We start from the raw sequence: 25358 nt of genomic DNA on the forward strand, positions 1-25358 counted from the left end.
GAGTCAGTGCAGCCTCTGGCCTCCCCAGGGAGAGAAGTGATGCTGGTATTTGCAGAACAGACACCAAGGATGCAGCCAACATCACTGTCAGCATACAGCCCCTCCTGCACATAGAAAGATCAAGGCCCAAACATCGAAGTGCCAGGCTTGTGATCTGATCTCCTCTGCTTTCTGTTTACCTCACATTCTTGCAAGTAATAGACTTTGATTTATTCTTGTTACATGTGTCTTCATCAAGGCATAATTGGCATAAAACTGTGGTAGAAGAACCACAGGATGGTTCCCCACTCCTGTGTATTCCAAGTGACGAACACTGAAAGTCTCCTTAATGCTCATGGTGACCCACAGATATATGATTTTGTCTTATGATGAGAACTTGAAGATCTTTAACTTTCAAAGTGGGAGCCAGAGAGCCAGGGCTCTTGTCACTTTGTTGTACCTTACATACCCTATTAGTTTAGTTTGTAACTAAAGTTCGTGCCTTTGAACTGCCTTCATCTATTTTTTTAAATTGAGATCACATTTGTTCACAAAACTGTATATGTCTTAGGGGTATAATTTCACACCTCTTCAAAGTTAGATACTAAATTTGAGTTGCTGTATGAATGGATAGAAGAAACAGACTTTGTGTTTGCTTGTTAGGCCTGCCAGTCCTCATTGGCTGGGGACCACCAGATGATGCCTCTGCCAAAGAATAAGATCACAAAGTTCCCAGATGTGTCCTTGAGCCTCATATCTTCCTGCAAAGTTGAGCATTTCCTATGCCTAGGGCTCTGCTCCCTGTGAGAGAAATGTCTGTCTCTGATTTGGGGGACTCACTTGGCAACCAGGATTTCCACAGTTATTTTAGTTCACTTTTTTTTGGAGTGTGTTCAAGCCTTCTCACTAGGTATAAAATGCCAAATTAACTTTTTCAGGAGGACAGAGAGAGTTTCTGTAAGCTTCAGAGGAAACAATCTTCAGATGAACCTTGAGTTTACAGATCTCAGCTTTGATTGCCCCCAGAATCAACTCAGGTGCTAGGGGTGGGTACCCCAGGTCATTCTCCTTAAGCATGTTGGAAAGAGAAGGAAGAGGGGAAGAGAAAAAAAGGGAGAGGCAGGCAGTATGTCCACTGTATGTCCCCAGTATGTCCACTTCAGGTATGTACAATGTTATCATGGCCTGTCCTTTGGGATGTAAGCAGGAAAGACAATGCCTGTTGCATTTAAAGTGAATCTAAGTTACCACTAGTCTGCATTTATGAATCAGCTGCTTTCTGAGTGGCCCACTGGCTGTGGTCAGATTCTATCAGGGGCCAATTTTCTTGAGTTAGCAGCAAATTATTTGTTTGCAAATCAGTTCTGTGTGCTGGTCCTGTGTTATAGCTAGCAAGAAGTGGCCTGATACTCTATTGAAGAAGGACAGAGTAGAGATGGGAATAGCATTAAGTTATTGGATGCCACAGTCAGCTCAGCCAAGGAAGCAGTGCTGGATCAAGAAACATGTGGCTTGTGTCCCAGAAGTCCCTCTGAGTGGCCTCCTGCTTAGTGAACCCACCTGTCCCAGGGTACATCATTATGACTTGAATTCTTAATTTCTCTTCTTCTGTTGTAATTTATGAGTAGAACTGACAGTAGAGAAGTCATCTTTTGGGCTTGAATCCTTTTAAATAATCATATGCCTTTCACCTACATAAAAATATTTATCAAATATTCCATTTTCTAGAAAAGGAATTTCTTCCTTTTCCTGTTGATGAATGGGTGATTCTGATGGGCAATACTGCTGTGAATATTCCAAAGCAAGTCCCTAGATGAATATTCACATGTTTCTATTGGGTAAAACTCAAGGAACAGGATTCACAACTTTTCAGCTTTAAGAGACCTTTCCAAATAGGAGAGATATCCACTTTTGTCTCTCAGAATTCCTCCCTTCAGCCACATGGGCATTTGAGACCAGACAACTATTGGTTGCCATCTTCTTTACAGCATCTCTGACTATATCTCCTCTGAAGCAGCATTTCCCAACAGCATTTCCAAGTGCTGCATTCCAGCAGCCACTAGAATGATCCAGAAAAGCCCTAATAGTCTTAGGCACAATTGGGGGGAGGATACTTTCTTTTATTACTTAAAAGGGGCATTTTGAGAGAATATCTCTGAAAGAAGACATTTTGAGGGGAGAGGATGCTGAGTGATTATTTTTTCTGAAAAGAGGTTAGTAGGCCAGATAAGTTTGGGAACCTCTGTGGCCTAGATGCCAGAAGCCCTGCCTCCTTCTCAAGTCATCTCCAACACTGCCATGTGTGCCATACTCCCACCCCAAAAACCTCTAACCAGCATTTCTTAACCAGGAACCTACTCGAAGTCTCCAGAATATTTTAAGTGGGGTACAGATAGACATGAGGGACACCATATGACTAAGGGATCAACCAGTAGTATGAGGGTATGGAGGAAACAAAGTTCAGACACAAATGGTTCAGATGAGCTACAGATGGAACTGTGAGAAACCTCAGGCTGGGAGCACTCTGAGGCCAGGGCTCTGCTATTTTCCACCATCTTCCCAGAACAGGCTCATGACAGCACTTGAGAGTCTTGTTAGGTGGTACATTTGTGCTGTTGTAAAAATTACAGGCTTTACAGAGGGTCTCCTAGATGATAGGCTGCACATAGCAAGGCCAAGTGATGCACAGAGGGGGTAGCCCAGCTGCCATCGGTGTGCACTTTGGGGACAGGCCTGTGCTCTAGACCTGCACACATCTCCCTGATGCTGTCTTCCTGCTCCCCTCCCTCCTCAGGCGTGGTGTACTGCACCTTCACGAGAGCACTGGCATTGGCGACATAGGCCTGCCTCAGTGGCAGCTCCTGCTCTGCCTCATGGTGGTCGTTGTTGTTCTCTACTTCAGCCTCTGGAAAGGAGTGAAGACATCAGGAAAGGTGAGATCTTAGCTCCTCTTTCAGTCGGAAGGTTGTCCCCAAAGGAAAAGTATTGGTTTTCTAACTATAGGACCAGAAGGTGCCAAGCAAAGAAGGAACATGGAACCCAAAAGCTGATCTTGCAGAATGCTCATGAGCACAATGGGTACAAATGAGTCAGGTTTCCTCAAGCATTGTTGCTTAAGCAGAGTACCTTTCAATGGGGCACCCCAACAACCTTAAGAAGTATAAGAAAAAAATCTAAAATTCATACTAATAATTGCAACTTCCTTTAAAATAGAAGCATGTACTTCTTTGTTTCCTTTATTGAAAGGAGATGTGTCCTCTTCTTGTTTCCTCTCTTAAAAGTAAAGGTGAATGTTCTAGGATGGATATAGATGACTTTGGACATTGTGCTTCCTTTTATTTGAAGCTGAGTGCCAAATTCTCAGCACCCTGAAGGGAAGGCTTCGGGGTAGTTTAGAAGGGTTTGGCTAGAGTTGGCTTCATGATTTTGGCAGTAATGCCTCTCATGTGGAGTATATTCAGGTCATGTTCTGTTTTGATTCCTAGACTAAGAAGTATCAAGAGAACCACCAGTCTATTTATACCCCCCATGGGGTCTAACTGGAGCTATGAAATATTCTTTCCAGGAGTGGTTAGCTAGTGCCATTGAACAAACCTCCTAAGATGCCATGATTTAAAATAGCATTTATGATTTCTCGTGACTTTGTGAGCCAATTGGAATTAGTTGGCTATTTATTCTAATCCAGGTGAAATTGTATGACCTGGGTTTTTTTCTGGCTGGAACAAGAAAGGGGCACTCGTGGATGGCCATTGATATCTGCTGGGATTTCCCCCAGGAGCTGTCTTCTAGGCCCCTTTGGGTGGTTTGCACATAGTTTCTCCATATGTCTGGGGCATCTCATAGCATAGCAGCTAAGTTCCAAGGGCATGTTCCAAGTAGACAAGCCCATTGTGCAAATAGTAATTCCAGTATCTACTTGCAGAATGCTTGCTGCTGTCCTAATGGGCAAGCTAAATCTTGTGGTAAAGCCCAGAGCTATATAGTTGGAGGTGACTGTGGCCAGGGGTGGGTTCACTGGGTTTGACAAGGCAGCCATATACTATCACCAGCTACATAAGAATTGTATGAAAAACTTTTTAGGCAACTGATTATAAAAAGTGAAACAGTATTGCAGTATTATCTGGTGCTTCTGGAGTCTTTAGCCATACTCTTGAGCAAAGACAGTGGAAGTCCAGGCCATCAAAGAAGAGGACATCTGGCAGGAAGTATTTGGAATAGAATCCCTATTAGCATGGTTAAGTCACCTGTTCACTCTAGGAATAACCCAAACAAAGTGTAGACTATCCCAGTTCCTGGCTTAATGTAGGTCTTCAGTCAATGTCTACTGAAAGATGAATATGAAAAGGAGGGTAGGTAGGAAGAAACAAAAGTGAGTAGGTGAGTAAGTTCACAGACCTTCCTTAAATGTTCTTTTAGATTCAGTTCAATTTTTTAGTTTTTTAAAGCAGTTTGCTGCCAAACTTTTTTTAGAAATAAAGTAGGTGAGACAAGAGCTGAGTGTGTTGCATATGATCCAGTAGGAGCTTTCCTGGGTGAATCTGTGTTTCAGTCATCATAGTCCATGTGCTCATGGGCATTTTTATGTGTGGCTGACATAAGCTATGAAGTTGTTCTTAACATGAAGATAAGATGCTACATTAGTGGGAGGAGGAATCTCTATGGATAGAGAGGATTTGCCAAGTGGGGAGATCTCTAAGGACAAAAGAAAGTATAATTGGAAGGGGTTTCTATGGAAGTAACTGCCTGAGCTAAGTCCGTAAAATAGAGAAGCCCCCGGCCAATTTAGCCAACATCTGTTTCTTTCCCAGGCATCAGAATAGGGCTTTCTAACCTTGGCAGAGCTAGAACTCAAACAGTTTTTACTGCTTCTATCAGTGTGGATGTGAGACCACTTCAGGCTTCTCCTGCTGCACTTCAAAATTAAGTTCCTCATAGTTGTTCTCAAAGGAGCTGCCCCATCTAGTGCATCACATAGCCAAAGGAGATTCTGAACTTTTTGTGTAAATTCCAAATGCACCAATCATTCTCTTCTCTGGGAGGAAGATGTAGCAGGAAAGACCCCCAGGTAGGAATACCAGGAATGAGGACTATGACCTCCTGCAGGTATCTGATGAAGCCTCAGCTCACATAGGTCCCAGCCTCAGGGTGGAGCAAACAAGAGCTACCAGTAACTATGGCAGGTTCTTAAACAGGACTCATTGCTTCAGACATTCCTGTGCCCTGACTTGAATTGCTTTTCTAACGTGGCTTATGAGAAAACTGAGAGCATTGTTTATTCTTCCCAGACTACATCTGGAAGCTTAGTCCTGCGTTCTTAGCCATTAATCAGCTTGAAATAGGTTATGTAGGCTTTGCATGGGGGGAAATATATATGATCCAGACTAAAGGAGACAGTGGAGAGAGCTATCTACACTTAGGCTCCATCAGCTCAACATCAGAGGGACTCTATTACTGGACTTGAGTTGCTACTCAGGGACCTGAATATAGATGAGGACCCTAGGGTGAGTAGAGGGACTAGATTTTGCAGCTGTCTTTAACATGTTAAAACTTGAACCCCAGCCTCAAAGACTCAATAGGTGAGCCATTAAGAACATGTTTTATCTGGGTCATAGCAATGATAGGACAGCAGATAGGGAATTTACCATGCAGATCCAGTTTGATTCCTGGGCCACATATTATCCTCTGGGCCTCACCTGGAGTGATCCCAGAGTTGGAAGCAGGGTAAGCCCTGAGCATCACCAGGTGTGCCCCCAAAATAACATGCATTTGATAAGGCCACATAGTTTTGGAATCCTGGACATTCAGGGCTGGCAGCTGGAGTTCGCTCAGTGAATGATTTTTGTTCCTTCAGCTGCACCTCTGCCAATGTTCTGCTCCTTACTCAGAGCTTTCTCAGTCTGCCAACTTCCTGAAGGTCTGGGGATGGAGGATCTGGATGGGGCCAGGTTCTCACATATTCTGATTTTAGGTGAGACAAAACTTTAGGAACTCTGAGCCTGCCTCTGCCTAGAGTTAAATCAAGTTCTAGAACTGCCCAGGGCCAGCCTCCAAGCTCTGCCAAGTCACTGCTAGGCTAGAGCAGTTTGGGAGTAAAAACAAACCAAAACCTTTCAGTTCTGGCAAAACTGGTGGAATTGGGAAGAAAAAAAAATTGGACCAATTGAAAGAAAACCTGAATTCCAGAATATTTCAATAGAAAGGAAGGTTAATTACATTTGAGTTCAAGTGACACTGTATTTCACTGAATAATTATATTTTTAGGGCAAAATTTAGGGCAAATAAATAAGGTTCAACCTGTAGATAAAGTTTTCAAAAAACTTTTGCTGGTATTATTGAAAAAAAAACACTCCACTATGTGTTAATTATTTTGTGACGATGACTATAGAGTGAAATATGGTATTCTAGTCAAGTCTTCTCACTTGTGTGTCAATACAAGCTGGTTCTGGCTTGCATTTGGGACTGATTGGATCGATTGTAAGGAGCAACATTATTTGCCTATGAGCAATGATCATAATAAAAGATATCAGTGGCTTTTTTATTTTTCAATAGCATCAGTATATATGTATCATTGCTACCACTTCTCATACATCACAGTGCTGCTTCCTTAACAGTTAAATGTCTTGAGATCTTGAGATCTAGGACATATTATCAGATGTCCTGAATTAGCAGAGGTTGTTATGAGAATCTGGGCATTCACCATCTCTCTGTTAGAGTTGATTTTTAGGTGACCCTGTGCTGAGTTCTCTACCTTTTGAGTAGCATCAAAACACATGGAATGCAGGCTTGTTACAATCTGGAAACTTTCCTGAGATGTGACTCCATGATCCAGGTTAATGTTGGCATTTTGGACAAACTCTAGCAATTACTGCTACTGTTGTTGACCCATCAGGCTTCCCTTGATCCAGATAACATTGCCTGAAACTCAGACCCCTGACAGGTTTACACAACTTTACCTCAGAGGATCATCCTTTCCTGGCTACCTTTTACTTTTTTAGAGAACTTGTCTTACTAGAAAGTCCTTTCTTTTCTGAAGCTAATTTTTGATCCTTCGGTTTGAGATTGACAACTAGAACCATCTAGAATGCTGGTTAGGAATTCTAATCACAATCCACAGGAACACAGAATAGATAAGAATTTTTTTAATTTGAGGTTATTAAAAAATGTTCAGTGACTTCTCTTAGGGACAAAGGCTGCATGCAACCCCTTTGGACTGCTTGTTTTTGGTTTTCTTTGCGGGGTGCCATACCCGGAGACACTCAAGCATTAATCTTGGCTCTGCACTTATGAATTTCTCTTGGAAGGTCTCAGAAGACCATCTAGGATGCCTAGTGTTTAAGCCAGGTTGGTCACATGCAGAGCATGGGCTGTGCCTATGTACTGTCTGTATCTCTGGCCCCTATGGACTGCTTCATCATGTGCTGCTTGTCTTCATCATGTGCTCAAAAAATGACCACATCTGGATTCTTGTGCCAGAGATGCACTGTAAAATGAGATTTATAGAGCAGAGCTGTTAGAGCAACTGTGAGCAGGCTGGGGTGCAGTGACCCAAGAACCTTTCTTTCCATATGAGACTTTAAACAATGGAACTCACTTCTGCCACCAATTCCCAGAACTAACAGCTGAATTTATATGGTTGAGCTTTGAACATGTTCCCATGAATAAACTCTTTCTTGGTGTTTGACTGCATTCTGGGTGAGCTCATTCATGTCCTAATGTGTTCCCTGAGGAAATTGGATTCATGTTGGAGGCCAAGGCACTGCCAATACAGGGTTGCTTCCAGACCCCATGGGAGCCTCCTGGCCTCAGAAAACTGGCTGTTGTTTTGAGATGGCGAAAGTGCGAGCTCAGCCAGCCTTCAGGGATGGACAATGGAGCAGCAGCTGTTGACATGAGTAATAGAGTAATAGAGCATTTAGGACCCCCCTGGAAGGTCCCCAGGCTCCTCCTCTTGCCCTGCCAAAGAGAAAGACTCATTTGCCTTTCCCGGTTTGGGCTGATAAACCCAAGAATCCCATAAATCCCTCATCCCCCAGATGTGGTGACTTCACTTTCCAAGGCTGGCTTTCTTGCTGGTTTGATTTTGACTGTCTCTCTTTCCCTCTCCTCTTCATCTCAAAAGAAACAGATGTCTAAAGGAGGCTTCTGCAAAGTCCTCTAGAATAAGAGCAATGGAGGAGGAACCACTGGTTAACACAAGCCTGATTTCTCTCTTGATTCCCTCAAATGCCAGGACAGTGATAGATGTGCTTAATTATATTTGTCTTTTAATTCATTTGCCATTCCTTCATTCAATCTTTGACCAACTTGGTAATTTATAAACTCACTGTTGTATCATTAACCCAATTATGCACGCAGCCATTTACCCATTCACCAGTGATGACTCAAGTACAAACCTCCCCATGCAGCCATCCTTCCACCCATCCCAGTCATTTTTCTGTACCTCTCTCCAACCGTGCATCCTCTCAACCAACAAATATTGTTTTAATGCCATGTGTGCCAAAGGGATACAAGTTTGATAAATAAGGAAATCTTGCTTTCATGGAGTTCATGGACTAGCAAATGATACATAGGAAGAAAAGATCCTGGTCATGACTTTATTTTCAATGTTTCAGTGTTTGTCAGGAGCCTATGTAGCTCATAAAGAATTTCCATGGGTGAAGATTCTGGAGGTGGGTAGTATTTAGGCCCTAGGAGTACAGAGATTCTCTCCTATTTAAGCTGTATCCTCGTTAATGTTTCATTCGAGCCTTTCTTAGTACAGGCAACTTGGCTCTGCACCAGTGTTTCTCTTGGGGCATCTTTCTACATAATGCTGTAGGAATCTCACTGGTTCTCAACCCCACCTGTGCATTTACATTGCCAAGGAACTTAGAAAATGATGTGACGTTCCCTGCAAGAACGAGATCTGGACTCAGACATTCCTATCATTACCTCCTCAGTGTTCTAACAGGCAGGTTCATGTGGTAAGGCATCAGTAGGAGCACAGATGATGCCTTCCGCTTTTTGTTTTCCTCCTCTGCTCTTTGATTTCAGGCTGTCTCTGTGTTCCAGGAGTAATTTCTTTCTATATGTGCTCATGAACCAGTTTGTGCCTACTCCACACCTGTCCCATTGAGGTTAAGAATGGCAGAGGACCTGCTTTGGGCTGCAGCCCCATGCCCCTGGTACTATGATCTTGGGAGAAGAGTTTAGCTTAGGGCTGTGAAAAGGGAGAAACAGGAATATGCATGTTGTGCCAGGTGTAATTTGGAGGGCCACAGGCAATGGGTGCTCTGAGAACCTCATCCTTATCCTCATGCCCTTTGCTTTGGTGACTATACTGTCCTCAGAGGGACAACACCTCAGTTGGGCTTGTTTCCAAGTTGCTCCGGGGTATGACCCATGTCTAGCTGGGAGATGATGTGTGCTTCTCATGTGTGCCCCATGAGAAGGAGGGTGTGGGGGGGGGAGGATGTAATTGGTTCCTAGAGAGTTCCCCCTTTTTTGAATAAAAATATGAAGTATAAAGTCCATGTGTTGGGTAAGGCTGCCCCAGGCACCATGTTTCTAACCCCTTAGGCCTACGGGTCTGAGGAAAGGTAGTAGTGGAGAAATAATTCACAAGCAGTCAGTTAAAGTTTCATCAGAGTCAGTTTGCTTTTATTCCATGACCCTGTCCACCATGAGTCTCTCTCTTGAGCTCTCTGCTGCTTCTCTACTATGCTTTTTGCTGACTCTACTACCTGCCTCTTTCTTGCTTCTTTTCTCATCTCCCTATAGCCAGATTCTTTTATCCTTTATTTAAAATAACCTGTCCCGTCCCAGGTGTGGGCAGATCTGATCATCCGGGTGGGATTAACATCTCAAAAGAAGAGGTTAGAGAAACACAAAGTTGGGGAAAGTGTTACCTTACACCCCTGTACTTCCACCCATGGGACCACAAAGTGAGGCATCCCCCTCATGCCAGCTTTGTTTCTGCAGGTAGTGTGGATCACGGCCACGCTGCCCTACGTGGTACTCTTCGTCCTGCTGGTCCATGGTATCACGCTTCCTGGCGCCTCCAACGGCATCAGCGCCTACCTGCACATCGATTTCTACCGCCTCAAAGAGGCCACGGTCAGTGCCTGCATGGCCACACAGACTTTGTGGCAGTTCTGCCACACCTGTTGGCATGGTTGGGTTGGGTCTCTCTCTGGAAGACAGCATCTCTGCCTGAACCCTACCCCTCTGCCTGGCACCCTCAGTCTCCAATTTTGGCACCTGCAATTCTGTGATGTCACTTAATAACTTGTCCAAAGAGAGTAGTCCCACTCCAGGCCATTGTCCCCAAACTCACACCAGCCCCAACTCTAGTTCAACACTCCGCTTCCTAGTCTAGACCTTAATACCAATGCCTGAAACAGCATTAGGAGCAGCATCTGAGCCTTGCTGAACCCTACATGCAGCCTCCTTCAGCTCACCTTGTGATCACAAGGTGGGGAGGCTTTAGGAGTAGAGTCTGAAGCAGGGGTGAGACAGGGAGCAGAGATCATCCTAGCTCAGGAGTCTGCAACCTTTAAGACATAAAGAACCACTTGGACTCCTTCCAGAAGGGAAAAAAATCCTGGAAGCCACAAAACCATTGCAACACTTAAAACAAATATAGAATTAAAAAAAAAACACTGCATGCATCGTTTCTTATCTTAATGCTATAATCATGCAGTTACTGTTGATCTGAAGAAACAAAACTTTTTCACTTAACAATGTAAAATATATTTGTGCAAATTAATAGCCAATTAAAGTATTTAATTTGTCTGTTTAATGAGATTTTTTGCTCTCAAAACCACCATCCAATTGCTCCCCTTAATGTATCTTCTGCTTGCCCATAAGGCTTTTGTGAGTGGAGTGATGAAGAAAATTTGTTGGGACTGGCTGGGCAGGTTATCAGATTCACTAAACAATTGCCACTATCATTATTGCATTTTTTTTCTTCTTTATTTGGGTTGGGGGAGGAACAGGACAGGGGGAAACACACTCAGCAGTGCTCAGGGCTTACTCCTGACTCTGTCCAGGGTCACTCCTGGCAGACTCAGAGGACCATATGTGATGCCAGGAATCAAACTTGAACTAGTCATGTGCAAGGCAAATACTTTGTTTGATGTAGTCTCTCTTCAGCTCTGCATGTATTTTTTTTCCTTAGAAAGCTTCCCGTGATGGTTGTACTCCCATTTCTTTTTGCAAAAAAAAAAAAAAAAAAAAAAAAAAAAAGGCCAAAGATTTGCAATGATTATACAGCGAAATGCAGTATCTCTAACAACCCCACACTAAACATATGAGGAAAACTGAAATGAAGAGAGGAAAATAGAGCTGGAAACGAGAGGTTAGAGAGGGACTCGGATCTCCAGGCTCCGAGCTCTGTGCTTGCAGCAGTCAGGGATAGAATCCTTTGATACGGTTGAGCACCCAAGAGCCGCTGTGGTCTGCCGACTGGAACAGACTGCTGGGAAAACTCACCATATTTCTCCATATGTTAGTTGTCGCCATAAATAACTCCTGAGATGGTCCCAATCCTCCAGGCTTGCTCCTCCATCTCTTACCTCTTAGCCTGGCTTTCCTTGAGAATCAGGGCAACAAGTTGAGCCAGTGAGTTGAGGACATCCTGAGAGACTGGAGAGACTTGGCCTCCCTCTACCTGTTTTGTATCAGCTGCTGGGGAGGGTGCATCTGACTGCTGTCTCAGGGCAGGCTTCGTTTCCTAGTCCCAGCACCTCCTCTGGGTGTCTGACCCCCCAGGAGTGGGGCGGGCAGGGGCTGACGCCGTGCTGTGGGGGGCAGGGGTGAAGTTTGTGTCTGCCTGTCCCAGGTGTGGATCGATGCTGCCACGCAGATCTTTTTTTCCTTGGGGGCTGGATTCGGTGTCCTGATCGCCTTTGCTAGTTACAACAAATTCGACAACAATTGCTACAGGTAAGCCCCTTCTCAGGGCTCTGGAGACCTCTGAATCCTGGGACCAGTTCTGGTGGTGGGGTGCAGGGTGAAGACTCTGGGTTGGGACAGGATGTTTTTTCTGCTGGCATTTTCGCATGCTGTGGAATGAGGAGGAGGAGACTGTCCTTGGTCTCCTAGAAATTCAAGCCTGTGGGTGATTCTTGTGGATACATTTGGGCTCCTCCTCAGCAGAGGCCAGTGAAGTTCTGGGAAAGTTGAGACCACTGTCCTATGGGAGACCCTGGATGTGGGACTGGGACTAAGGTTAATTGTGTGATTCTGCCCATCAGATGCCATATGGCACAGGCCATGTGGCACAACCTAGCAGGCTGCATAAGAGGAGCACTGGCATAGTCAATAGATCAGCACTTCCCAAAGCAGGTGGTATCAATCTTGCCACGTCCTGTGGTCTGTGGGGAAAGGAAGCTTCTGCCATCTACAACAACCAGGCCTCCTCTCCATCTCACTCAGAGGTTCCAAACAGAATCACAGATTTCTCTGATACTCTAGGGAAGCTAAGGATATAGGGTGATCAGCCCTACATTGGGGTTATATGAGTGCATTGGAGTGAGCCCTGGGAAGTGAGAAGGACAGTGACAGGAATGCCCAGCATGTGTAATGAGGACCATGGGAGTAAAGGCAGAAATGGTGTCCGTAGACCACTTGTATTGGGTTAGAGAGATAATGCAGTGGGTTGGGCACATACCTTGCACATAACTGACCTGGATTCAAGTCTCAACACCCATAGGGTTCACTGAGTCCTGCCAGGAAAGATCCTTGAATGCAGAGTCAGGAGTGAGTCCTGAACCCTGCTAGGTGTGATAAACACACACACAACAAAACAAAACAAAGTGTGTTGGGGTGTCACAAAGAGCATCCCAGAAGAAAGGTTGAACAATTTAGCAAAGCTCTCAGAGAAGCAGAGAAGGAAGCATGAAATTTGAGGAAAAAGGCTCCTGGTTCAGTTCACTCACTTGAGTCAACACCAGACTATCACAATGCTGCCCCCTGGCGTTTCTGGTCCCTACTGGCACTGAGCTGGTGATGAGAGGCACTGAGTCAGGGTGGCAGCAGGGAGAGGAAGAAGTGGGTACTCCTTAGGGATCCCAAGACCAATCCCAAGGCTGGGTGGGAAGCGCCTGTACCTCACAGTGCTTCTTCCCCAGGGATGCTCTGCTCACCAGCACCATCAACTGCGTCACCAGTTTCATCTCAGGCTTCGCCATCTTCTCCATCCTTGGCTACATGGCTCATGAGCACAAGGTCAACATAGAGGATGTGGCCACTGAAGGTGAGTGGGAAGACCAGCCCCGGGAGAGGAGGAGGAGGGGCTGAGCTGGTTCCCCCAAACTGGGACCTGCAGGCTCTCCAAATGGCCCAATTTCTAGCTTCTCTGAGGCAGCACATGGGAACTCTGGGCCAGGCTCCTGAGCCTCAAGCTGGTAATAGAACCTTCCTCGGAATCTGTGCTAGAAAGAACAGAAGGTATAGCCTCCACACTGTGCCAGCTCCTGTGCTGAGCATCCGATACTCCTTCATTAGATCTCAGTAGTCTCAAAGATTTCAAGAAATGATCCTCCAAATATCCAAGAGCCCAGAGATCCTGCCTCTGACACTAAGGAGCACACACTTCCAGAGGAGCACACTCCTGCAGGAGTACATACTTCTAGAGGAGCACATACTTCTGGAAGAAGGCCTGGTAACTATGGCCTTGTCAGTGTGCAGTCGGACACACCCACTAGATTGGCCCTTCCAGCCTGGCCACCTGTCCTCACACCCAGGCTTTGCTCTGAGCAAAGAAGAGGCTGGGCCAGGGCTGGCTGAGCTTCCAAATGCCCCTCCCCTGCCGTGGGCAGCTCCTGCCTCCCATCCAGCCCTGAGGTGCCTGTGCCATTTCTTCCAGGTGCTGGCCTGGTCTTCATCCTGTACCCTGAAGCCATCTCCACCTTGTCGGGATCCACATTCTGGGCCATTGTGTTCTTCATCATGCTTCTGGCTCTGGGGATTGACAGCTCGGTGAGGACCTGCTCTGTATGCCAGGGCCATACCCTGCCTGAAGCACACACACATGCATGTATGAACATGTAAGAACACATGCAAATACATGCACACAAAACAACACACATAGTTGCGTGCACTGGCATGTATGAACATGCATGTGTATGCATGCCAGAACATGTGGGATATGCATATATATGCACAAGCACATATGATCTTGTGAGCACACAACACAGCACACATAAATAAACACAAATGCGGGGCCGGGCGGTGGCGCTGGAGGTAAGGTGCCTGCCTTACCTGCGCTAGCCTAGGAGACGGACCGCGGTTCGATCCCCCGGCGTCCCATATGGTCCCCCAAGCCAGGAGCGACTTCTGAGCGCATAGCCAGGAGTAACCCCTGAGCGTTACCGGGTGTGGCCCAAAAACCAAAAAAAAAAAAAAACACAAATGCACACAGACCTCCATAGGCACACACACATGTGAAGTTCCCATTATTCAAACCTCCCTCAGGGATTTTGAGGATTCAGGCGCCATTTTCATGCAAACATGGGAGTCCTGGGTTTGGAGAGACAGTGATTAAGGTGTAGCCTTGCATCAGGCTGATCCTGGTTCAATTACCACATAGTCTCAGCATTGCCAGGTACAGCCCTATTGATGAGCATGGCCAGAGTAGTCTGGTAACCTCCAGCAGCACAGAGCCAGAAAGTACCAAATCACTGAACTGCTCTGGTTGACCAAGAATCACTGAGTGGAGCCATGGTTCCCCTGAGCAGCACTTAGGAGGCAAATCGTGAACTTACAACTTGAAGTTCTCTCCAGCTCAAGTTCATAGTCCTTCAGAACTTTTGTTTCTACTCCCATATCTGATTAGAGTATAATTTTTTGCCTCTATCAAGGCTGCGAGGCTTTGTAGAGGAAGGCTTTCTAATAGATCTCCTCTCTAGCCTTTCCTCTCCCTGGTAGAGGAGTCTAGGCTGGTATGTGGGAAGGGCTCCCAGATGGGGCGGCATGACCCTTATCAGCATGAATGTGTGTGGCAGTGGTAGCCCTTGGTCATGCCCGACCCTCCCAGGCATGAACAGGATTATGATTCCGAGGAGACCATTGCCATCCTAGGGGACCCTCTTAGAGAATGAGCCCCTCCTGGTGATGAGATACAAATCCCTGGGGGTACAGGTGGCCACTTTCCCTAGTGGTCAGAAAAGCAAGCAAAGCTCTTGTTAGGAAGAAAATGTCCTGCATCCTGGCCACGTTCTGTGCTTCTAGGACAGTCTGTGCTTTTGTGCACCTCTGTTTCAGGGGCACCTTGACCTTCTCAGGGGCTCAACGTGCCCAGACAGGCAGGTGGAGAGAGACAGGAGCCAAGGCGGGTGCATGACCACTGAGTCTTTCTGGGTTTGGGGAGAGAGCAGAGGAGAGAATCCCCCAACACCCAACTTCCAGAAACATAAGTCCATGCTAGAGAGCACACATGAGTCCGAGGAGCTCCCATTCCTGCAACCTACCCTGCTGCTCCCCACAGATGGGAGGCATGGAGGCCGTCATCACCGGGCTAGCCGATGACTTCCAGGTCCTAAAGCGGCACCGGAAACTCTTCACCTTTGGGGTCACCTTTGGCACATTCCTTCTTGCCTTGTTTTGCATAACCAAGGTGAGGACGGGTTTATGTTTGGGGTGGAGTGGAGTGGGGATCTCTGGCAGAACCAGGGAGTTTGGACATTTGAACCATGGAGGGAGGGCAGTGGTGGCCCCTTTTGGCCCTAAGGGCTCAGGTGTCTCCTGTCTCTGGCTAGGGCGGGATCTATGTGCTGACACTGCTGGATACCTTCGCAGCAGGGACATCCATTCTCTTTGCTGTGCTCATGGAAGCCATTGGCGTCTCGTGGTTTTATGGTAGGTCTGGGCGCTGCATGAAGCCTACCACAAGGAGCAGGGAAAACCCATCAGGCTCATTCCAGAAGCGAATGGCTGACTCTGAGTAAATAACTCACCCAAAACTCAGCTCTTCATAAATTGCTTATGCAGAAGCTATAGATACCACCACAGCCAATTGTAAAGATGAAAAAGTGGCTGGAGATAGTACAGGAATTAAGGTGCTTGTTTTACACATGGCTGACCCTGGTTCAATCCATGCAAAGGATTCCGAAGGAGAACATCAAATACGGGATAAACTCACCCATCTGAGGGCTGTTACACACGAAGCAGGGACAGGACCATGATAACTAACCCTGCCCTTTACTGAGGCTGACTGGAAAACTCTCCATAGGGGATTGTAGACAGGGAGGGGCCCCTAAGTCTGGTGGCAGGATAATGTCACTGTGGTAAGAGCTAACATTGCCCCCAAAGCAGGCATTTGCAACCCAATACTACTGTAAAATAAATGAACAACTTTTTCAAAATGCTTTTCAAAAAAGAGTCAGGCCCCCACGTATAGCCTGGGGTGAACCCCACATGCCTCTCTAACCCTGTCCCCTCTGAATATGAGTTGGGGACTTCTGAGGTCTGCTGAGGGCAGGGTCCATCATGCCAGAGCCTCAGTGGATTGGTCATGTGTTTGTGTGTGTGCAGGTGTGGACAGATTCAGCAGCGACATCCAGCAGATGATGGGGTTCAAGCCCGGCCTGTACTGGAGATTATGCTGGAAGTTTGTCAGCCCTGCCTTCCTTCTGGTGCGTAGGCGGGTGGGGGTCTCTGCTCCTAGGATGGGGTGTCCTGGGGGTGTTGTGCCTAGATGGAGTGTCCTATTGGTGTTGTTCCAAGTTGGGGTGTCCTGGGGTGCTTTTTTCGGAATGGGAGTGTCCTAGGGTGCTGGGCCCAGCATGGCTCTAACCTTTGGGGCCAGGGCCTCTGTGCTATATATACCTTTCAGCTGGCCTAGTTCACCTTTTTCTGCCATTGTCACTGTCTCCTTCTGCTCCCTTTCCTCCCTCTGTACCTCTGTCCTCCCCTCTCCTTTCCCCTGCACCCCATCTCTTCCTCCTGGCTTTACTCTTCTCTTGCTTCACCTCCCTCGCCTGCAGTTCGTGGTGGTGGTGAGCATCATCAACTCCAAGCCGCTCACCTATGATGAATACGTCTTCCCGCCCTGGGCCAACTGGGTGGGCTGGGGCGTGGCGCTGTCCTCCATGGTGCTGGTACCCACCTACGTCGTCTACAAGTTCCTCACCCTGCGGGGCACCCTCTGGGAGGTGAGCTAAAAGGAAGGTGCTGAAATGGGGGGACAGGCCGGGAGGGGTCCTTCCTGTTGGGGTGAGGCATGGGCCCCTAGGCTGGCCCAGTTCTTTACTACTGCCCCATCACGCCTCAGTTTCCACATTAGTGACATGGAAGGGGTGTGCTGGTGGGGTGTCACTGAGGCCAGGGCCCTTTTCTCTGGTGCACAGAGGTTGGCATATGGTGTCACGCCAGAGAATGAGCACCACCTGGTGGCCCAGCGCGATGTTCGACAGTTCCAGGTGAGTCCAGAGCCCAGCTGTGTTTGATGGGGTGGGGAGTTCTCCTTACTGTGCCCTTAGCAGTTCCCAAAAAAACCACCACCGAGTTGTAGGGTTGAAGGAGAGGGCTTGTCCTCACCCCTCCCCTCGGACCTCTCTCCTTCCAAATGTCCCCGAAGTGTCACTCAACCCTGTTGAGGAAATCATAGGCCCCTCATCCCTCATGGCCTCCTGCCCCATAAATCTGCACTCTGGGCCAATGTCCATGTAGCTGCCCCAGTCTCCAGGGACCCCAGTTTTAGATCAGACTCCTAGCAACATCAAAATGTTGAGGGTCCCAGGATTTCCTAAACTTTAGCTATGGAAGTTGCTTTGCCCTCCCTGGACCCCAAGGCCCTGCAAAAAGATTCTGCCTGCTTGGTGGGAGGGGGGGTCTGTGAAGAAAGGGGCTTCCAGACCCTACATTTCTTCCTGCCATCCCTCATCTCTGCAGCTGAAGCACTGGCTGGCCATCTGAGCCCCTGGGGCCTCCCTGATGAGCACCCACTTCACTGCTCCCTGGACAGACATCTTGTTGGGGTCCTGCTCTGGAAGATGTCTTCTCCGACCCCTCTTCCTCTTTCCCTCCTTGCACCTGATTTTGTGGTTCTTAGTCACCTTCTGTTCGTCTGGCCAGGAGCTGGGAATGTTGCAGGAAGGACAGAGGAGCAGGAGCCAAAAACTGCTTCTGTCAAACCTCTGTGTTTGGGGGCAGCCCCAGCCACTGGGGAGCCATGCCCTGAGACTGGGCTTGTACTTTGGGGCCCAGAAGAGACCTTTGGTGCCCCCAGCAATGAGAGGGTCTGATACCCCAAACCCAAACACCACCACAGACTTGGCCAGGTATGACTAAGGAAGCACCTTGGTGGGCATCAGCTCACCTGCCCAGATTATCCCAGCTCTTGGGGTACCTGTAGGTACTTGTCCCTTTCATAAAGTCTGCGAGTGCTTTGGGAAATGATGGGCAGAAAATGTCATGGTTTTCACTCTGGCTAACCTGGGTTTGATTTGTGTGTATTCTGGAACATTCTTCCCTCTATGGTGGCCAGAAGACCCAGTGTTATGAATGGTATGGAGAAGGATGTGGCTAGGAAACCTGCCCTCTTGTCAGGCCTGTGGACCCCAACAAACCCACCCCAACACCCCACATCTCCCTGAAAACCTGGGCAGTCAGTGGAGATCAGACCTTTATCACTGTGGGGCTCTCTACTGACCTCATAGGGCCAGGTGGATTCCTGGGGCAAGCTGTTGTGTTTATTTACTATCCCAGACATGGCAGAACTCCCCTGAGAAACCCATATGGCAGAAACCACGAGCTCAGATAGGCAGGAAGGTTCTGAAACCTGCCTGGTCTCGTTCCCAGACTGATCATGGTACCTGAGTGTGCAGGTCAAAGCCAATCACTGAGCAATCCAGGGGGTTTGGGTTGAGGGGAGATTGTCTCACTAAGGTGAACAAGGTAGGCACTTTCATAGCATTCCCACAGAAACTTCCCACACCTGTTTGCAGGTGGCATCCTCTGGTAGTAGAATTGGTTGGAGTTCCTGGAGCTATGCTTGCTAGTGGGAGTGTCTTAAGTTCATATTGAAAATTTAGACCTGCGGGTTATTATCTTGTTTGTGAGAACCTCTGAGAAAGAATCAATGTCCCTCAAACAAAACAAGAGGCTACTCCACTTTAGGGGTATAGGGAAACACATTCAGGAATTGCCTATAACTAGGGTGTCCCTGAGCCCTAATCATCCAACCTGCAGCCTGTGGGAACCGGCAGGGAGGTCTGAGAATCAGTGTGCTGAGGTTATTCTATCGAGAACAGTGGTACAAACAAATCCAGCTTCAAGTCTGAGACAGGCCAAGGTGGCTTGGAGCACACACACACCACAAGATAGGATCTAAAAATGCACAAGGATGTGGAATGAGAAGGTGGGATACAGAAAATGGGAGATAATGTCTTGATTTGGAGACAATGGGCTCATTCCCTCCTTTGGGGCTCCCACTCACCTACCAGGATGACCATTGGCTGTCTCCTATCTCCACATGTCCAGGGGAGAAAACTAAGACCTCAGTCTTTTATTTATTACCACTCAAGATCCTTCAGCTTTTACAATACTCCTCGGCACAACCTTGTCTGATACCCCACATTCAACCCAGAGCACATTGAAATTATTTGTCCAATGGGGCCTTCCCATCCTGGCTGCTGTTCAGTACACACTGAGCTACCATCGAGTGAATGTGGAGCCTTAGCCATTGAACAGTGTGTCAGGAGACAGGACAGGTGAGGATGGTCATTTTGTCTCATCTAGCTGACTGCCAAGAAGAACTGGTTCCTCTGCTTGCTTTGGTTGAGAAGGCTGCTCTTTGCAACAGGGGTACTGAGGGATCTAGAGAGTGAATGTACCCTCAGAACAGCTTGGGGGATCACATCAGCTCCCCCATTATCAGTTTCCTCTCTAGCCACCCACACATGCACACATATGACTCTTCTCTGCCTGATGAGTGAAAGACATGGTGCTATCCTGCCCATGTCAAACCATCGCCATGGTGCTGTCTGGGAAGAGATAAGCAGGAGGCCCCTGGAAGATCTGCTAAAGATGTAGGAGACCTGGTCCCTCTTGTACCCACATTTAAGTAGAGGGAGTGTTTTTTACCTGCCATAATTTTGCCTTTTTTAATAGCAGAAGTTACCCAGAGTCTGGGTGTTTTTGTGCACTGTTTATGACACGTTTGCTATTTTATCCAACTTTTAGAACATTATTACTTTTCCACAAAATGCAAGCAATCTGTTTCTGACCATCATGTTCAACCTAGCTATTTCTCCTTCCTGTTACTTGCGCTCCTTGAAACCAAAGGAGGAGCCAGAGAGGAGGGCCACTGCCAACTCTTGCCAATATCATATGGGATTAAAATCCTCCCTGAAATGCCTTAATTCTCATGGGGATGGGATGTGGTCAAGCCCAAGCACGGGCCAGTCACTGGCTGCCATCCCCTGAGGCTGAGTAAAGCCTTCTTACCAAAGAAGTCAGTTCTTAGTAAAGAATCCCACCACATTCATTTCATTTGAAGTTGGTTTCCTTTAAGAAATGTAGAGTGGAGATGAAAGCAGAGAGGATGTGGGATAGAGGAACCAGCACAACACAGCAGTTACATTACATGGATGCTGATAGCCCCTATGCTGAGTAGGGGATCCTGAAAAGAGAGGCTTCACCTCTCGGGGCTTCCATCACCACAAGGGTTCTGTCTGCCTGTCAATCAGAGGATCCGCCAGAAAACAAACTCATGTCTCCAGGACAATGCTCTTGTGCCCAGTGTACAGGCCAGAAGTGCATCTTTTGCCAGAAGATGTGTCAGAGTTAATCTACCTGTTGAGCAGGAAAACATCAGATTTCTGGTCTCTAGACTTTGTGGGTTTTTTTCTCTAGGCATTCAGTAGCCCCCCTCTCTACTATTTCTGCAACAGGTACCAGAAACTCTTGGTATTAGGAATGAAAATCCAGACCTTTGGTTCTGAGGGTCTTGAGTATGCTACATTGCCATGCTCTCACCCACCCCAGAACACCAGGTTCTGTGGATGGGGGCACTAAGCATGCCCGGTTGTTGGGCTTGTCACAGTCCTGGCTGTAGACACTTGTTTTGGAGGTACCTGTGTCTTCCCTTAATCCCTCCACTTCTGTGTACATAAGGACTATTCAAGGACACAGTCTCTGGGTCACAGGCCACTCCCATGTCATGCTGATATCTGTGTACAGTGTGGATTTCTTTAAAGTTGTCTTCATGGAAAAAGTCATCTGTGTTCAGAATAATAAAGGGTTTCCCCGAATCATGTGTCTGTGAGTTGGATTCTTCTGGCCACAGTGGTAAACTGTTGCCGACACCTCAGGGAAGGCAAACTGGCTTGTGTCCAGTGGCCAGAGAATGAAGATGAGCATCTGGTCACAGCGAGCCACCTCTCACCTGAATATCTGTCATAACCACCAGCCCAGAGACCAGAGGAAGAGAGTCTATGATTCTACCTCTGAGTTGGAAACACTGTTTTAGTTCCAATAGAGAGTAGATGCCAATGTCATTTGGTGAGTGGTTTGGCTTTGTCTGTTCTATTTCCAGGGGCTCTGAGCCTGCAGTCATACTGAATTTCTAATTGGGTGCTTGTGTGCAAGAGTCACTTTAGGTGATTATTATAATGAGAGATCCCACACAGGACTCAGGGGACCTAGGGCCACTCTCAGAAAGACTCAGCCCAAAAGTATGAGTCTGGATGTTCAGTCATTGGTATAGTGGAGCTGGACACATTCTACCAAGTCTATACTACAATCTACACACCCAATCCATCCTACACTACCCAGTCTATAACACCCTATCCAGTCTACACTCTATAACCTGCCCAGTATACACAGTCTACATACCCTATCCAGCCTGCACTGCCCAGTCTACACTATCTAACTCAGTCTAAATCACACAGTTTACACAACATATATAGACTATACTACATAACTATCCAGTCTACACTATACACCTTACCCATCTATACTCTATACCAAGCCCAATCTATTTACATATCACATTCAGTCTACACTATACACCACCCACAGTCTACTCTACACAGCCTACACAGTCTACACTACACTTTATACAGCTATACTTTAACATAACCAATCTACATTACATATGCAATGTAGTTTACACACCACATATTCTATACAGCATATGAGTCTACACTACATACCATACACAAACTACTCATTCTATACTACAGACCCTAACCTGTCTAAATAGAAATCTACACTTCAAAATTTATACAGTTTATATTCCCAGTACCCACCTGCAAGACTGGCTCTTCCCAGTCTCCCACCAGAAACCTCATTTGCTGTCCTGATACTTAAAACCCAACTATGTGCCCACTGGAGAAAAGAGGAGGCTGAAGGCTAAAAAAGTTCCCCAGGTCGCCCGAAATCCTGTGGATAAAGTGCCATCTCCTCTCATCATGTTTAGTGCTCCCTGGAGTGAGGTGGGTAGGCTCAGAAAAGTGCTCTGGGTGCCATGGTGTTATGGCAGGGTCTGATTGGCTGTACTTTCCCAGAGGCCAGCTACATGTCTGCCATTGGCCCACAGTCTCCCAGAGGACTCCTATAACCCAGAGATTCTGACCCCCATCTCCTGCCATGTGATAGTGAAATGCTCCATTGAGACAAGAATGCTCCATTGAGGTCAGGACTGATGTTTTAGCACAGCAACTATGCCATTTCCATTGTGATACATTTATACAATGAAATACTATGCAGCTCTTAGGAAAAATGAAGTCATAAAATGTGCCTATACATTGATGGACATGGAGACTATTATGCTGAGTAAAATGAGCCAGAGGGAGAGGTATAGACATAAAATAATCTCACTCATCTGCGGGATATAAGAAAAATAAAAACACTACAGAAACAATATCCAGTGACAATAGAGCTGAATGCTGGGAGGACCAGTTCATGAGATGAAGCTTCCCACAAGAGTGGTGAGTGCAACTAGAATACTAACCACAATGACAACTACCATGACAATGACAGTGAGGGAGAGAAGCAGAATGCCTGTCTGAGAGACAGACAGGGTTTGGGGTGGAGGAGAAACTGGGGAAGGGGGGACATTGGTGGTGGGAAGATCCTACTGGTGAAGGGTGGTATACATTCTATGATTGAAACCCCAGTATCACACACACACACACACACACACACACACACACACAACCTAACCCTTAAAAAATCAGCACCTTGGACAAGGACAAGGGCCCCAGGCATTTAATTAGTAGATTCATTGGCCTGCCTGTGCCACTGTTCCTAGAATTTTCCAGATTGGAACTGATTTGCCACCAGGGGCACTGCACTCTTGCAGCCAAGCAGAGACAGGGATCCAGAAAGAACTGGGAGAGATGGTTGGACCCTCCAGATCATTTGAACCCTCATTTTTGCCCTGAGCCTAGGGAGTAGAAATGGTGGTTGTCAGGTTGAAATTATCTAATTGATTCTGTCCTGTTATATCCTGGGCATACCTATTCTTCATTCATCCATGACAACTACCCAGTTCTACTCAGTATGAGGAAGGAACTGGAAACCAAAAAGGGAGCAGTTTTTGAGGAGTGCACAGCTCCATGAGGGCAGAGAAATGAGCAGGTGAGGAACCTAGTGCCTGCTGCATGCCTAAAGCTCCACATGGACCCAGCCAAGCTCTGTCTTCTCCCTCATCCTCCCTAGGTTCAATCATCCTCTGTGACCTGCAAGTAAGTGTCCCATCACTCCATCCTACCTAACTACATCCCAGGGCCTGTCACCATCTCTTTGAAAACTGCCTCTCCTTAAAAACAAAACAAAGCAGAAACAAACAACAACAACAACAAAAAACAACCCTTCCTTAATTTGCTGTGCACTCGCCACCCATATCCATTTCCAGGGCTACACTTTCTGCAGAGAAATGCTGTGAGTTGTTTTTTTTGTGTTTGTTTTTGGGTTTTTTTTTATCCCCAACCAGAGTTGGGTTTTCTGAGCCTTAGAAAAGTCCCAGCAACTGTGGGGCCGGGCGGTGGCGCTGGAGGTAAGGTGCCTGCCTTGCCTGCGCTAGCCTAGGACGGACCGCGGTTCGATCCCCCGGTATCCCATATGGTCCCCCAAGAAGCCAGGAGCAACTTCTGAGTGCATAGCCAGGAGTAACCCCTGAGCGTCACAGGGTGTGGCCCAAAAACCAAAAACAAAAACAAAAAAAACAAAAAACAGAAAAGTCCCAGCAACTGGGTGTATTCTGTCTTTCACGCAAAAATACTGAATTCTGGGGCCGGGGAGAGAGCACAGCAGTAGGGCATTTGCCTTGTACACAGAGGACCCAACACAAACCTGGGTTCAATTCCCAGTATTCCATATGGTCCCCTGAGCCTTCCAGGAGCTACTTATGAGCTCAGAGCCAGGATTCAACCCTTGAGTTTACCCCCCCGAAAAATAAATAATAAATAAATAAATAAATAAATAAATAAATAATAAATAGAAATACTGAATTCTGATACCAGGAAATATTGAATCTCAACTTGCTGGAGAAATAAGATTTGAGAGGCTTCCTCCCAGACAGTTTCTGCAAGGGTCAGAATCTATAAACTGCAAAAAACTAGGAGACCAGCCTAAATGCTATTCCTGGACCTGTCAGTTTACCCACACCACAGTTCTCCAGTGCCACCGGGCAGGGCTGGATTAGGGCCCTAGATACATCTGCAAAGCAAGAGTAGTTATGTTGACACTGGGCACATGAGGGCAGCAGAGGCTCATAAGTCAGAAGGGAGCTGAGGTAAAATTAGAGACGAAGGCAAGAATCAGATAAAGACTTTTAAATAACTACCCTGGGGACTGGATCACTTTGCACTAAGAGTCCAGCTATCAAGAGATGTCCCTGTTCCCCAATCACACATAGAAACATACACAGACCCCATGGTTGCATTACTGCCTGTTGTGACTGACGTGAAATTCTAATTTTCCCAATAAGGAGCCCTGTTGTTTTCACCCTGTATGGCACATCACAGAGCTGGCCCTGTGCCCTCAGTGAGTTTTCTTGACTCTCAGGGGTTATGAGCAAAGACCTTACAGGGGAACTGGAAGATGATTTGGAGGAATAAAAAAGTATTTGACTCTGTGTAAACGGATCAAGAAAACCTGCTAATTTCATGTCTGTTTTTTTATTTCAGAGTTCAAAGGTCAGGTGTAATTAAGGATACTCATGCTAATTAACTCAGAAAAGGTGAAAGGGAAAAATAAAGTTATTTTACAGGTATATGACAACAATTCCCCCTTTTCTATTTGTTACAAAGACCTCCCCCCAAAAGCAAACAAACAAACAAATAAAAACACACAAAAAGAGGCGGGAGTGGTAGCAAAGCAGTAGGATGTTTGCCTTGCATGCAGCTGACCCAGGACAAATGCAGGTTTGATCCCCAGCATCCCCTATG

General features: G+C 46.8%; 1 protein-coding gene across 1 annotated transcript in view; it reads left to right on the forward strand.

Moving 5' to 3' along the window:
• The window catches only part of SLC6A2 (solute carrier family 6 member 2), a 44690-nt gene extending 26775 nt beyond the window's left edge, over positions 1–17915 (forward strand). Inside the window, exons 4-14 of the mRNA XM_049786072.1 lie at positions 2774–2912; positions 9940–10074; positions 11801–11904; positions 13092–13216; positions 13829–13941; positions 15449–15577; positions 15720–15819; positions 16495–16595; positions 16947–17114; positions 17310–17381; positions 17854–17915. Coding sequence (XP_049642029.1) covers positions 2774–2912; positions 9940–10074; positions 11801–11904; positions 13092–13216; positions 13829–13941; positions 15449–15577; positions 15720–15819; positions 16495–16595; positions 16947–17114; positions 17310–17381; positions 17854–17877 — 1210 coding nt within the window. The 3' untranslated portion in view covers positions 17878–17915. The remainder of the gene's footprint in view (positions 1–2773; positions 2913–9939; positions 10075–11800; positions 11905–13091; positions 13217–13828; positions 13942–15448; positions 15578–15719; positions 15820–16494; positions 16596–16946; positions 17115–17309; positions 17382–17853) is intronic.
• The last annotated feature ends 7443 nt before the right edge of the window (positions 17916–25358 follow it).

This window comes from Suncus etruscus, chromosome 14 (assembly GCF_024139225.1).
Source record: "Suncus etruscus isolate mSunEtr1 chromosome 14, mSunEtr1.pri.cur, whole genome shotgun sequence".
NCBI lineage: Eukaryota > Metazoa > Chordata > Mammalia > Eulipotyphla > Soricidae > Suncus > Suncus etruscus.